Raw genomic sequence first — 14,244 nt, forward strand, 5'->3', positions numbered from 1 at the left:
GGAGTTGTAACTGATTCAACTAGAATAGAACATGGTAAATATTTATTTCCCATTTTGATAAATTAGTGTGAATCCCGTGTAAGGTTCAGATTGGCAATAGTTTCCAGTAGCACTCACATATTGTTTAAACTTAGTGTAAAAAGAAAAAAAAATAGCAGCATAAAAAGGAGAAAACAGGGGCACACCATTAGACTGTAGGTTCCCTATATCTGATTTGTTAAAACCTGGTGTAGCTGCAAGACAGATCTTATCATTAATCATTCCTGCACTGCTGTTCATTGGCTCTATTTTGTTGCTCCTGCCAGTTTTTGAAGAGCTTATTATCATGAGGTTCTCTCTTCATATTCAGCGTTGCATCTGATATCAGAAGGGCATGACTATTTCATTCATATTCGTTTTCTTATTCCTCTCAACAATCATGTTGTTGCGTCTTTTATTGTATGAAGTTCTGTGTTAAGTGTTGTTCGAACTATGCATCTAAATCCTTCTACTCATATTATTTTATCCTGGGTGTGCTCCATTTACATGATGTGTATAAGCTGCACAATCTGATTAATGGACCTCAATTCAAGTTTGAAGGTCGGCATCCTCCTAGATCTAGTCCAACAGCATGAAATGGATTTCTAATCTATTCAACCTCCTGGCCCACAAGTATGTGAAGGTTTCTAGTCTATTTATATCAAGGTGGCATACTTGATAAGATGCATGAAGGTCGTTCATCTCTCCAAACCCAAGATCACATAATGGATTTCTTGTCCATTCAACATTTTGGCCCATGAGCATTATAGGATTCATAGTTCATCCATCTCAAAATGGCATACGTATATGAAAAATCTCAAGTCCTCCATCTCTCATGAACTTCAATTCTTGTCATCCTTCCTATTTGCAAGACAATCATCAAATCCAAGACTAATTGCTCAAGGCATTAACTAGAGTATTGTTGCTTGCTTGATTTCTCTTTATTTTCATTTCTTGAAGGATTGACAAGCTATATTACCAGAAACGAGAAACAGAACTGCAACCGCAACATGATGGAAAACGCAATATCTAAAAATTGCAGAAAAAAACATATATATATATATATATATGCTTATAAGATTTCAAAATTAATATGCTTATATATTTTGAATAAATTAGTCTTAAAAAATTATTTAAAAAGAATACACCTGAACAAACTAAGAAACTATCCTACCAGTACCGCATGCAGTATGTTGATACTATGGGTTTTCTGCTTTCAGTTCATTAATAAGTGTGTAGATTGAAGTCCGGCACGCTAAGCTAGAGATCAAACATTGACAGCAATGTCACATTAAAAAAAGCTCCAGAAAATATGGACAAACTGTTGGAAATAGCAGAAATTAAAAAATGATTTAGAAAGTGCAAAGAAATTTGTGCAAGACTAAATGACATAGGAACAGCCCTTTCTCAACAGGAAACATGTTGCCGCCGTCGAAACGCAAAATGTTAACTAAACGTCGTGTATCTGGTAACATAGTTGATGAGTGGAAGCTTAAATGGTGTTTGAACAAAAATGTTTGAGTTATTGATGTCTTAGTGATTGATATCTTAATGATTTCTTGTTAGAATGCTCGATTCTCAAATTGTTGATGTCGGAATGATGGATGTTTGCGTGTTTGATTCATCGATTGAAACGGTAATTTTTTTAATGATGATTTGTTTACTAATTGTTTGCCTTAATGTGATAATGGGTGATTTCTTTTGATGGATTTGAAAAGTGATAATTGAATGAGTGATCTTTGAATACTTTCTCCTTTATACTTTATTAGTGAAAGAGTCACAGACCATCAATAAGAATTGACTCACCACCATTCATTGTTACCTTTGAAAATAATTTATTTTTCAAATGATGGAAATCAACAGTTTGTCAATCCAAATGGATGCAAACTGTCCACACTTTCAAAATTAAAAGAACTAATGCTGAGAACACATGCAATGCAGCCAAAAAGCATCTCATTTATTAATGGGATAAAATGCACCAAAAATTATAAGAACTAACACTGAGAACACATGTAATGCAGCCAAAAGGCATCAAAAAGCATCTCCATTGTGGCTGTCTTTTGAAGATGAATATCAAATCTAACTAAGAATGTTATTATTTTAATTTCAACTCCAAAAGCCTCCGGCTACATGAACAAACAATATACAGAACAACGATTGTATTTTCCCTCACCAAAATATCCTTGCAACCATTTCCTGAATCTCTATCCAAATCCCTCGTGTCTTCCTATTAATTTTCCCTCTATTCTCCTTCCTTATCTCTGTTCTTGAATCTTGGCATGAACAGAAAATTAATTACTTTTCTGGAACCTTCTCTAGGTGTGGGATTCCTTCATTATTCTCTCTTTCCCTTCAAAAATAAATTGATTTCCTGTGCCCAAATTGGCATCCACTAGCCATGTATTTTCATTTCCACTCTCAGTGCCCAGTCTTGTCTAGCACTAATTAAATTTCAATTCCTTTAATCTGTTTGGCTGCGGGAATAAGAATATGGTAATAGGAATACGTATTCTGGAATTGTTATTCTAGAATAGAAAATAAGAATACATATTCCTATTCTTGTTTGGTTCAGTTGGAATTTGATAGGGAATTCACGGACCCAAAAATTTATATTTTCTAAAATAAATAAAACTGGAATAGGAATATGTATTCTAATTCCACCTATTTAGATGGAATTGCAAATGCTCATTTTTGGGCCAAAATTGGAATATGTATACTTATTCACAATTCCGATTTGGCGCACCCAAACGGAAAATTTGAAATTTTAAGAATTTACATATGCCTTTTCCACTCATATTCCTGCTGCCAAACGTATCTTTATTGTCCAAAAGTAAAACTTTGACCTCCACTTCACTGGGCATGGGTTTTTATGAGCTAGTGTGTGTCTTTCTTAAATTGCATTAATTATATGCTTCATTGATATTTAAATTGTAGACATAAGGTTTTTTATCAAATTGACTGTCAAGTAGAAGAGAGGGTGAAAAGAAAAGCTAAATGCCTCCAAAAACCAACCCAAAACAACATTCCCTCAAAATTAAAAGAAATAATTTATAAATTTAAAGAGTGTAAAATCGCTTTATGTTTGAGATGCTCCTTCATCATTAAATTGATCTCTCTTGCATGTTCTCCACAATTGTAATAGTTTTCCCTTATATCTTTCAAATGTAAGAAATTTCATCTCTTCATCATATATGTCATTGCAAGAGTTATAACATTTTCAACAAGTACTGAACTTTACTAAAAGAGGGATAAATATTTATTAAGACAAGAAGATATACAAAAGGGAGAGCTCAGCAAGGAGCTCTATCCCGATCAACAAGGACATCAAATTCACAAGATAATTCAAGGGGTAATTGCCCCCTATCCATAACATTTCAATCATGTGCATGATTAGAAGCCCATTTAGCCAAGCAATTTGCAACTCCATTCCACTCCCAAGGGATGTAAGTAAAACAAATCGACTCCAGAGTACTACAAAAGTGAAGAATCTGATTAATAGCTAAAGCCAAGGGCCAACTAACATACTCAAGCACCTACAACGTAATCAAGTTCACAACCACTTGGGAGTCAGACTCATAGATAATCCTACCTCATCCCCTCAAACAACAATGTTCCACAACATGTAAGATGGCCAATGCCTCCATAAGATTGTTAGTATGAGAACCCTTATGCACCAATAAAATAAATTGGACATCACCGAAAGTACAATGAGCCACTCCCCCAATGCCAGTAGGACATAGGTTCTCCTGGGAAGATCCATCAATGTTGACTTTAAAAACTCCAAGTGGAGGAGGAGTCCAATGCCCCTCTCAATTCATCCGACTCTTCATCTATCGCCTATGATGTCTAGGCATACTATGGAACCATTGACCTGCAACCCTTGAGACCCCTCCCTGAAGATGAAGATTGAGGCGATTGCAGATGATAAGGTCATTAGGAGCCATACCCCCTGATGGAGCCACCAAAAAAAAAAAATTATCTCCATTTGTGAAATCATATAGGAGATAAATGATGAAATGGTATTATCAACGTCAAAATGCTTCAGCATTGTATGGGCAAAATTAATACTAGAAGTGATTGAAATATATAATATTACATGTATCTAGAACATATGAAGGAGTAACGAATATGAAGGTCATAATTATCAAATAGCCTTCAAGGAATGAAGATTAACAGCTTCAGAACACACAGGAAGTACAATATGAATCAACAAAAGAAGTTCCAAGCATGCTATGATTTAAGTCACAATGAATACTGATCATGTGCGGAAAGGAATTTAAACTTGTTTGACCTGTAGTGACCTTTTGTGATTATCTGCTCTCACCCCAGTGTTGGATACTTTTTGAAGTGTAGGAATTGATCTGAATCACGCCCACACATTACTAATACCATTCGTATTTGAATTTGAGGGTGCTGGAAAAGTATATATTGTCAAAAGTCTTCAAAAGTAATTTAGAATGAAGAATATTGCTATCGAATTACATTCAGAGGAATACAATCACAATGAAGGGGACAAGATGGAATCAATGACATCACAGGTCAGAAGTGTTTTCAAACTCAAAAAATTACAAGCATGCTTGCCAACAGAACAAACAGAAAACACCAGTCAGCGATCTGTGAGCACATACAGTGGTATTGCAGCAGCTTCATCAATGCCATAGCAGACTGATCATTAAGATTTGTTTAATCTGTTTCTTTGTTCGTCCATTAGTAAAGCCTGGAGGTGTCTAAGACATTTATATACAGGATTAGAAGTTTGAATGCCAATATATCAAGCCCGGGCAGATTTAAAAGACAGTCATATGATCAAACTTGTGCACATATGGAATCATAGACGAAGATGAACTTTTTGTGTTGGAAGATGTTCTTCTCCCATTTGAAGTTTATCACCATCCTTCAAGTGTCTCCGCACTTAGCCGCTGGAAGCACTAATTATTGCAGATTCAATAATTCTCTGTCTAATGGTTCTTTGTTTTGGCGCAGCTATATGGAAAATACGATGGAAGAAAATTGGAATGCCGAGCGCTAGTTAACACGGGAGTCAGATATACCTGAGTCTAAGTATCCAACAAGTGAGGAACGGGACTAGAGGATCCATCTTTCATAAATACTATGTGTCATTTGCACTAGGAGCACAACACGGAGGCCCATCGATTCAGGATACTCAGGCCAGTATTGAAACTTGCCTGTGTGATTCTCACCATCTGCAAATAAATTGACAAAGATATAGCCGTGGATTTTTTACTACGGAAAAGACAAAAATAAGCAGAGGCAAAATTATATATGATACAAGTGTTTCATTGCCCTAGCGTTTTCATTATTAGAGGATGAATCGAGCACACCCGACTCTTGATTGATGAGGATATCATTTAATATGAATGGGATAATTATATGGAAAAGCATTGAATTTAGGGTCTGTTTGGTTTGTGGAAGATGACAGGAATTGGCTTTTTCAAACCCTGGATTTGAAAATTTGTGCGTTTGTTTCAAAATTTGTAAAATGGAATTAGCATACACGACTTCCAATTTTGCCTCAAAACTAGGTTTTCCAAATTCCTACTAGCAGGCAAGAATTGAAAATCAAAACCTGGTTTTGTTTTCTAAGGAGTGTAAAAACAATAGATTGAACTACTTTTTGGAATTTGCCTTCAACTCCAAGCTTACGCACTTCACACGCATCTTCCGAGTGAAACAAACAGTTTCAGTAAAATCTCAAAAATCGGAATGAAGATATGCAAAACCTTGATTTGGCTAAACCAAGGTTTGTAGAAATCCGGGTTTTTTAAATTCCACGAACCAAATGGACCCTTAAAGAAGCTTGGAGATATACGTTGGAAGAATTAAAGTGTATATAAACAAATGTTTAAGCCTAGAGTGGCTTTTATTTAAAATATACGCACAAACTATATAAATTCGGATAATATTTAATACGGATTATATTAGGGTTAAGGTTCGGTTATTTGTTATAGAAGGGTGCAATGTTTAATAATGCCCCTTCATTATGTAAAACATAACCAGAGACATTATTCATATTCATACTTCAACATTTTTCCTTGTCTATGCTTTATGATATATTATATTTTTCCAATTGGCGGAGAAATGGACTTTTGAACTAACCCGTGGATTTGAGTTAGTGAGTGGATTTTGTGCGATCCGGATATGTTCACAATAGATGGATCTTCTGTAAGGAATGTCTCTATTGTGATTTTATTTTCGGCATTATTATTTATTTTATATTTCGGAGTTTTAAATTATTATTAAGTTGTGTCCTTTGTAAATGTTTTTTTATTTATTTTCTATAAATATTTTAATATTCGGATAAGTGGATTGGATCATTATTGCATTTTAAATTAGATAAACGTAAATATTGTGAAATATTTTATTGTTTCCGTATTTATGTCTAATTTGTCTCCACAAGAGTTAAAGTGCATTTTAGACTAACTTAAAATTATAGTCATATAATGGATCCGTTGCATCTGAATTATTAAAATTATTTATAGTTTAATATATTTAACTTTATAAAGTTGTACATTTCAACTAATAATGTTGACTCTGATTGCCTGTTTAATTAGGCACTGGTCTTTTACTCTTAATTCATAATCCATATGCTAGAAAATGTCTCACTTCTTGCCTTTGAGGAGTTAATATATTCATCTGTTGCATTAATCTATACTTATTCTTTATTTAAAACACTATTTCAATCATTTACTTTTGTTCTCGGTTCATAAATCGCAAGTTTAAAATTTTCCTCTAATTCTTGCCATTTGGAAAACTTTTATTGTCTTTGTGTTCTAATCGATCTGCTTTAAGCATCTTGGATTTGAGGTTGTTGTCCAGGATCAGGTACACCCGCCTCGATTTTGCAGAGCCGGAAGTGCAAGAGATTTGGATCACATTGATCGATCCTGTCAAGTTGGCCTTAACCAGTTGGATATCCCAGCATCGAGTAGGCAAAGCTCATAGGATTCCAATCTGTGATTTTGGGAACCAACACCCCCATCCAACACTTACTAAACTTTGAAAAAGTACAACCTTCCATAATTTTTGGGCTTTGATAGATTTGCATCCTTATTGTCTTCTAGCTTATTTCCTATAATCATTCTTTAGCTTTGTATTGTTTTATAGGTTCCATTGTTTAGTCATTCATACGAATTTGCAATTTATTATAATCCCTACTTTCATCCTCTCCTCCTAAAGAAATGACCTCTATTTTAAATCTTATTTTTGAGATTCATGACTTTTGACCATTTACTAAACTCTTTTGAATTTTGACTTATTATATTATTATTTTTTATTGTTTTATTTTTTATTAAATCTCATTACAAATGTTCAAACTTCTAGCACGAGAGCAAACTTAATTTGGTTGGGTTAAGGTGATAAGGGATCTAAATATTTCCTTAACATCTTAAATGCCAAAAACATAAATTTGGATTAATTACAATCATTATAGTAATAGAAATAAAATTAAAGAATCTCTTAGAACTTTTTTATCAAAAGTTATTTACAATGAATGTTTACGCTATTAATTATAAACTAGTTCAAATTATTTATACATAAATTATTCCATAGAAAATGAGGAAGGGGCTTCCCTACTCAAATGAAATTACAAAGAGAAAATTTTAATGGCCACTGAACCATTCAATTGAAAATTCCCTAAAGCCATTACCACCTGAGTTTTAAAAACAAGCTAATATAGACTCGATATCAATGCAATACTTCTTATCCAGCACTTGCACGAAAAGAAGGTGCAATACACTAATAATTCGATATAGATTAAGTTTATCTATTTAAAATATGCATGATTTGTATTGATAGATTAATTTTATCTATTCAAAATATGTATGATTTGTATTGATAGAAATTGTGGATATTTGTGACTAGACACATTATTGAATGAAGGAGTACCTTCTTTAGACCATATATTCATAATTATCTCATAGTTCGCTCCTATCTTTCAATTAATTTATAACTTGATAAGTGAATTAATTTAATAATTGATTATTGAGATGCCTATTCTAAAATATTTCTAGATTAAAATAATATATATTTGAATTTCTATAATATACCATAGAAATGTGTTTTTGAAAGCTTCTTGTCATATTTTATTATCCTTTATAATTTGGAGGGAATTCTTAGAAAACTAGAATCAAATGGTTTAAAAAATTTAATGAAACTTTAGTTTAATATCATTCTACTTTTAATAAAATAATAAATTTATATTCTTTAATCTAATATGAATTTGGGAGGCTTTTTAATTATACTATGCATGTTATGTAATTGTCTACATATGGAATGACTATATTTCATATTTCATCAACTTTGCAACCTATAATAGAGGAGAAAGCTTAGCTACTAACAAAAAAAGAGATACCACATTTTCTCAAGGAGTTTATTATTTTGTTGAACAATCACTTTAGCAATTGCATTTAAAATTTGATTGCATGTATCATTGAAAAAACTTTACTTTCCTCTAAATGTTCCATAAAATTTCATATGATGAAACCAACTAGAGTACGATCAATCTCTTAGTAGATTGTCACAACAAATACATTAAATAAAATATCAAACCAATCAAATTCCAAATTACATACATTTCACTTTTGGTGTTGTGATGTGGTAAATTGTGCACCTTTCATTAGAGTACCCAATTATGCACTCTCTTAGCACTTATTTTAGTATTTCTAATTCTCTATGCATTATAGGACCTTGATTTAATTAAATGTATATTATGGGTCATAATCCACTTTAAGACATGAATGCTTTATTATTTGGGCCCTTATTTTAAATGTGTCATTTATCTTCTTTCATCTTAACCTAATATATGGGTCTTGTTTCATTTCATGGTTCAATGCACCTTTCTCCCACTTGAACATTATTTCTTTTCACAAGAATACATTTCTAGCATTAAGACCCTTTTATCTCACATCCCTAAAGATTTGAACCAAATTTGTCAAGTCAAGGTTGGTCTAAAGCAACATCTACCAATGCTTTATTGCCAAAACTTTGAGAGGATACCATGTTGGCCTTGCCCTTTCCAACACTTGCACATTGCAAAAATATGATAATTCTAAGTTGGCAAAAAGGTGATTTTACTTTGAAATCCCTATATAAGCATCCCTCCTAATCCATTTCAACGTCATAACATCACAACACATCATTTGCATTCCAATTCACAAGCCATTATTCTTCAAGGGTAGTTATAAGTTCAAGGAGCAAAAAGTAATATTGAGACATCTTCAATTGTGATTTCATCATGGATTTATCATGTTATTTCATCAAAATATGTATAACTTAAGCTTAGACTATTGCATAATTAATTATAGGTATAATCATTTCAATTAGGCATTTTTAGTCAAGCATTTCAATTCAGATTTCTATGTTCATTTTTTGTTGTTGTTGTAGGGTTGAGTCCCAACCCTCCTATAACCCCCCCCCCCCCCCCCCCCATATACCAATTTTCTTCTCTCGAGTGCAAATTTAGTTCCAATTACAAGCTTCTAATAGAGATCAGAGACAAAATTTGCTTAGGATTCCAAGACAGAGTATCAGTTTGACAGACATATGGAGAGATTTTCCTTGGTGAAGGGGAATATTGCATTGATATCAGTTCAATGCCCATCAGAAAACACTTGGACAAGAGCACTTTAGGGTGTGATTATCTGGAGAAGGTCATTTTATGGTGACATTGCCCTTCCAAATCAGGTTGAGGTTTGGTAGGAGGCAAGTACAAGGTTTCAAAGTTCCAGCCAATTTGGCGCTCTAAAATCATGTGGGACAAGGGTGCCCATACCCACCATTTTCCACCTAGTTTTAGCTCAAATTTCTATTCTTTGCATCCTCTTTCAAGGTTTGGGTTGGTTATATGATTATCAATTCTACAGTCATCAATATATGTTGTTCATTATCAATTTTGCACCTTCTAGCTCTTATTCTCGCATTCAATTCACATATATTCATAGATCATTTTCAACTCAAACAAAGAGCATTGGATTTACCTTGCCCAACCCTTTTCAATTAGATTTGAAATTTAGCCAAGTGGATTCACCATCTTTAATGTAGTCAGTGTGGAAAAGGTCTAGTTCACTTTGCATGTGTAAACTAGTGACCACTCATTTTCATACATTACAGGTGTGTTTTGCACACATTGCATCTGATGATGTCCTATTTGTTAAAGGTTCCTTGCTAAATAATGTTCATATAGCCTTAGAAGTATAAATAGACAATTAAATCTTGGATCAACTTAAAGTGCAATAGAACATCATGTAAGTTTGACTATGTGTGTGTGATAGAAGTCCACACCGCCTCCTTTTTAAACTAATATGTTACTTTTTAATCAATGCACACTAACTAGATTTATGAAGAAATTGTTGCGAACATACGACACAATCAATGACTCAACATTATTCAAATTGGTGGAAAGAAGCTCTATTATATCTATTAGCAATGACCTAGAAAATACTTAAGACAAATTCTCAAAATTGTGAACTGTAGCAACCATTAAGAGCTTTAAGTAATAGATGACATAAAAAATAGTGAAATTTGTAGGTCAAGTCATAAAATTGGGAATTACTATGTCAATGTCTTTCGTTACAACCAATAGGGGACAAAACACAATTGGAACCACAGAAAAATTAAGCAATAATAACAATTATCTAATAGTGACAATTGTTTTAGAAGATATAAGCAATTAGTAATAATCAATTGTTAAGTCATACACCAAAATTCAATCTTGTATAAATATGAAAACAAATGTGTTATCCCTTTTATGAATATAAATGTAATCTATGAACGATCCTATATATGGTCACACTAGGTCTGTGAGATCTTGCAATGGTTTCACTCAGCAGTAGCACAACACTTCTAGAGTCACTCTAAGGCGGACTGGGCCCCACACTCGCCCTAATCCCTATCCTTCAATTCTAAGCTACTTTTCCTTAGTTGAGTGTTTAGTTGTTTCTCATTCGACTCTTTCAAGCTTGTTGGGTTTTTCTTATTCTTGTTGCTCTTTCCTTGGGCACTATTTGGTCCTCCCACTATTGGTTGTTGCCTCATTGTTTGTACTTGAATCCCTTAGACCCTCTTTGTGGTCTCTTATTGGACATTAATAAATTTATCTTATATCAAAATTATGAACTCCAAAATAGTTAGTACAACATTTCTCCTTGTACTTTTTCTATTTTGGTTCTTCTGCCTTTAGTTGGGGATGACTTTTTGTTGAGATTCTACTCCCTTTGGTGTTGATTCTTGCCCTTGTAACAATTTATTAAAGATCAAGAAAAGTTTCAAGAAAAAGAAGAAAATAGAACAAGAATTATAATTAATAATATTGTAAACAAAAGCATTTAATACAATCAAGTCATAAACTAAAATTCAAGCGTATCTAGGTCCACAAACAACAAAATTATTACCTTAAGTAACCTCCAACAATTAAGGGAAGCATTTGCATTCAAATTAAAGTCAACTACACAATGGCGTAGGTGAACAACATCCATTTCTCAATTTGTTGCCAAAAAAGAAAAACTTAATGTTCAAAAGGTGGGGTATGATGATGATGTTGAGACAAGCACTCCAACATACTCTTGTAGATTTGTCACCCAATATTTCGAGAAGGGCGAATTGAAGGAAGCCATGGTTTATGATTATGTTGAGAATAGGGTCATGAGAGTGAGGTGAATGAGGAGAACAATAGAGATGAAGAAAATGAGAAGGATGGGGAGGTGGAGATTAAAAGCAAGATGGAGATGACTAAGGGTTCTACCCATGTATCTGAAAACTTGAGCTTGGCCCTCTCAACCTCACAAACAATATGATGTCAGACGAAGAGGTTGCTAGGACATGTAAAAAAAGTATAGTTTAGGACCTATATCAATTACAATGTGTTGACTAAGGAATTAGATAAGTCAAAGGCTAGAGTAAGGGAGTTGGAAAGACAGACCGCATGCATCTCAAGTTTTAGTTTAAGAGTACTGCACAGCTTAGTCACCTCATTGTACCTGCTTCTAAAAAAGGTGTTAAGAGTGGATGCCAACGAGGGGAACTACAAGGAACTGTTTAATGTTTGCAACAGAGTGGTTGCAAGATCAAATGAGCTAGGTGGGAACAGATCCCTAGTTTTTTTCCGTGTTAATAATGGTTGTAATGGCTCGATGTTAAATCTCCATATGATTATGTTGTTTTCATTTAAGAATGTTAGCAATTATAGGTTGTTGGTTAGCTGCGACTCTATATGGATTGTTCATAAGACTAATGTGTGTTCTAATTAACTTAGATGATACGTTTTTTACAAGACTAATATTATCTTTGTTACCCTAGGTGGTAAGATCAATTCTTCTTGATAGGTTTGCTCTTTGTTTTGTTCATAGTAGTTTTTGATATTATTACTATTGTTAATTATGTCATGTTAGTGCACTTTCTTGAGTTTTTAAATTGTTAACCATCTCATCTATTTGTAATGGGACAACACCCTAGTTTTGTTGCCTTTAATATCAAAACATCCTTTTTCAACAATTTAAGGAGAAAAAATTGACCATACAAAAATAAATAATAAATAATAGTTAAAAAGAAACATATATATGTTTACAGAGCAAGACTGCATCTTTGTACCATACACCAATCTTCTAGTAATCATATTATATTAATATATAATAGTCATAATCTTATTATTTTTGCTCATACTTTAAGAAGTGAAAGTTTATATGCTAAAATTTGAAACTTTCATTCTTATGTTGAATGTCTATAGAGGTGATTTCTAATTTATCTGTAGAACAGAGTAAGGTGTAGACCTATTGGAAAAGTCCCCCTCCAATTATTGTTTGATGGATGTCCATACCCTATTCCATTGCTCCAGTTTGGTACGGATTCTAGAAAAGGTTGTGGGATTTTGCTTACACTTGTCAATTGCATTTTCTTGAAAGTTTCTTATTAGTTGAATCCATTATATGCATATTGTGCAATCATGACATTCCACAAGACCACATATTTTGCAAGAATTTTGACAAACAATTATTTGCCTTATCCATGCTTCAACATTTTGCATGCATATCCAAAAAGCATTTCCAACTATATAATATTTGACAAAATCCCCTATTTCATTATGCTTTGATAGGTGTCTATACATTTGTTAAAGATCTCATTTTTGTACAAGAGGGGAGTTTGTTGGCAGAAATTGTGGAATTTGGCTTTAACGCATTTTCAACAAATCCACTTTGTGGATATTCTTTGATTATTGATGTCCACGGGAACACGTTTCTTTGAGGCATTACGTCAAACAAGTCACTTGCTTCATCCATGTTTCTGCATTTTGCATACATGTTTAAAATAATTGTTGCAGCTACAACATCTAACAAAATTCATCTAATCTTAGGATATATTTGGAGAAATTATACATAGAGATATACACATATTCAGAAAACCTATTCAAAAATAATTCAGAAAACCTATTATTTTGCTAAATATTTCTTTAAAAGAATAGCAATAATTTCAATGTTGAGACATATTGACATTCTCCCAAGGATCATTATTAACACCTATTTCAGAAAATCTCATTGATACTCTAAAAGCTTTTGATTGTATGTGAATACTAAATATTGTTATTGGACTAGGAAAACATATGATAGGGAGAGTTGTCCTTTATTTTGTTGATCTTCGATGCTTTAGTTTTTCCTATGAATAAATGTAAATGGGTTAAGATACTTATATTGATATTAATGTATCCTTAATTGAAACTTTTATTTTACAAAGGCATATCAAGCAAGAATATCCACTAGCTCCTATTCTATTTGTTATTACTACTGCTATTCTTCACTATTTTCTTAGATTCAAATGTCTTGGGAATGTGACTAAAGGAATATAGTTACCAAATTATTTCGTGCATTTTAAGGCTTCGCAAGAACATTTGAAAGGACTTTATATATATCACATGCTACAGTTGTTTAAAGAATACAAACATGAAAGATTGGAACTGAAGTTTTATATTATTCCAACTTCTGATGCTGTAATTAAGGATTACTATTTACATTTTTCCAGGTCATAACGCCTATAAGTGTCTCTGAGAAGAAGAAAGGGAAAAGAAATGATCCAATGTTCATAGCAGAACCTGTTAGAGCATCAAATTCTTTTGTTGGAACAGAGGAATATATTGCACCGGTATGGCTTCATTATCATTAATCCTTGTTGTTGGAAAAAAATTTGACTTACTATTTTAAAAGCATTTTAATGCGCTAAGTT

General features: G+C 33.0%; 2 protein-coding genes and 1 long non-coding RNA gene across 10 annotated transcripts in view; 1 reads left to right on the forward strand and 2 right to left on the reverse strand.

The window, feature by feature from the left end:
- LOC149578339 (phototropin-1A-like) overlaps positions 1 to 14,244 on the forward strand; it is a 338,062-nt gene that overhangs the window by 290,062 nt on the left and 33,756 nt on the right. For all 6 annotated transcript variants that reach the window (XM_089828327.1, XM_089828331.1, XM_089828325.1 and 3 more), the window contains one exon: positions 14,044 to 14,163. In XM_089828327.1, the coding sequence (XP_089684453.1) occupies positions 14,044 to 14,163 (120 nt within the window). The remainder of the gene's footprint in view (positions 1 to 14,043; positions 14,164 to 14,244) is intronic.
- Positions 1 to 14,244, reverse strand: part of LOC149578340 (uncharacterized) — a 260,414-nt gene that overhangs the window by 211,932 nt on the left and 34,238 nt on the right. The gene's annotated exons all lie outside the window — the stretch shown is intronic.
- Positions 3,252 to 7,212, reverse strand: LOC149578341 (uncharacterized). Its single transcript, XR_016364320.1, has 2 exons — positions 4,310 to 7,212; positions 3,252 to 3,967 (listed from the first exon to the last, which is right to left on the reverse strand). It is a non-coding gene; the product is annotated as an uncharacterized LOC149578341 (long non-coding RNA).

This window comes from Cupressus sempervirens, chromosome 1 (genome assembly GCF_028749045.1).
Source record: "Cupressus sempervirens isolate cs-2001-9-10 chromosome 1, ASM2874904v1, whole genome shotgun sequence".
Classification (NCBI taxonomy): Eukaryota; Viridiplantae; Streptophyta; class Pinopsida; order Cupressales; family Cupressaceae; genus Cupressus; species Cupressus sempervirens.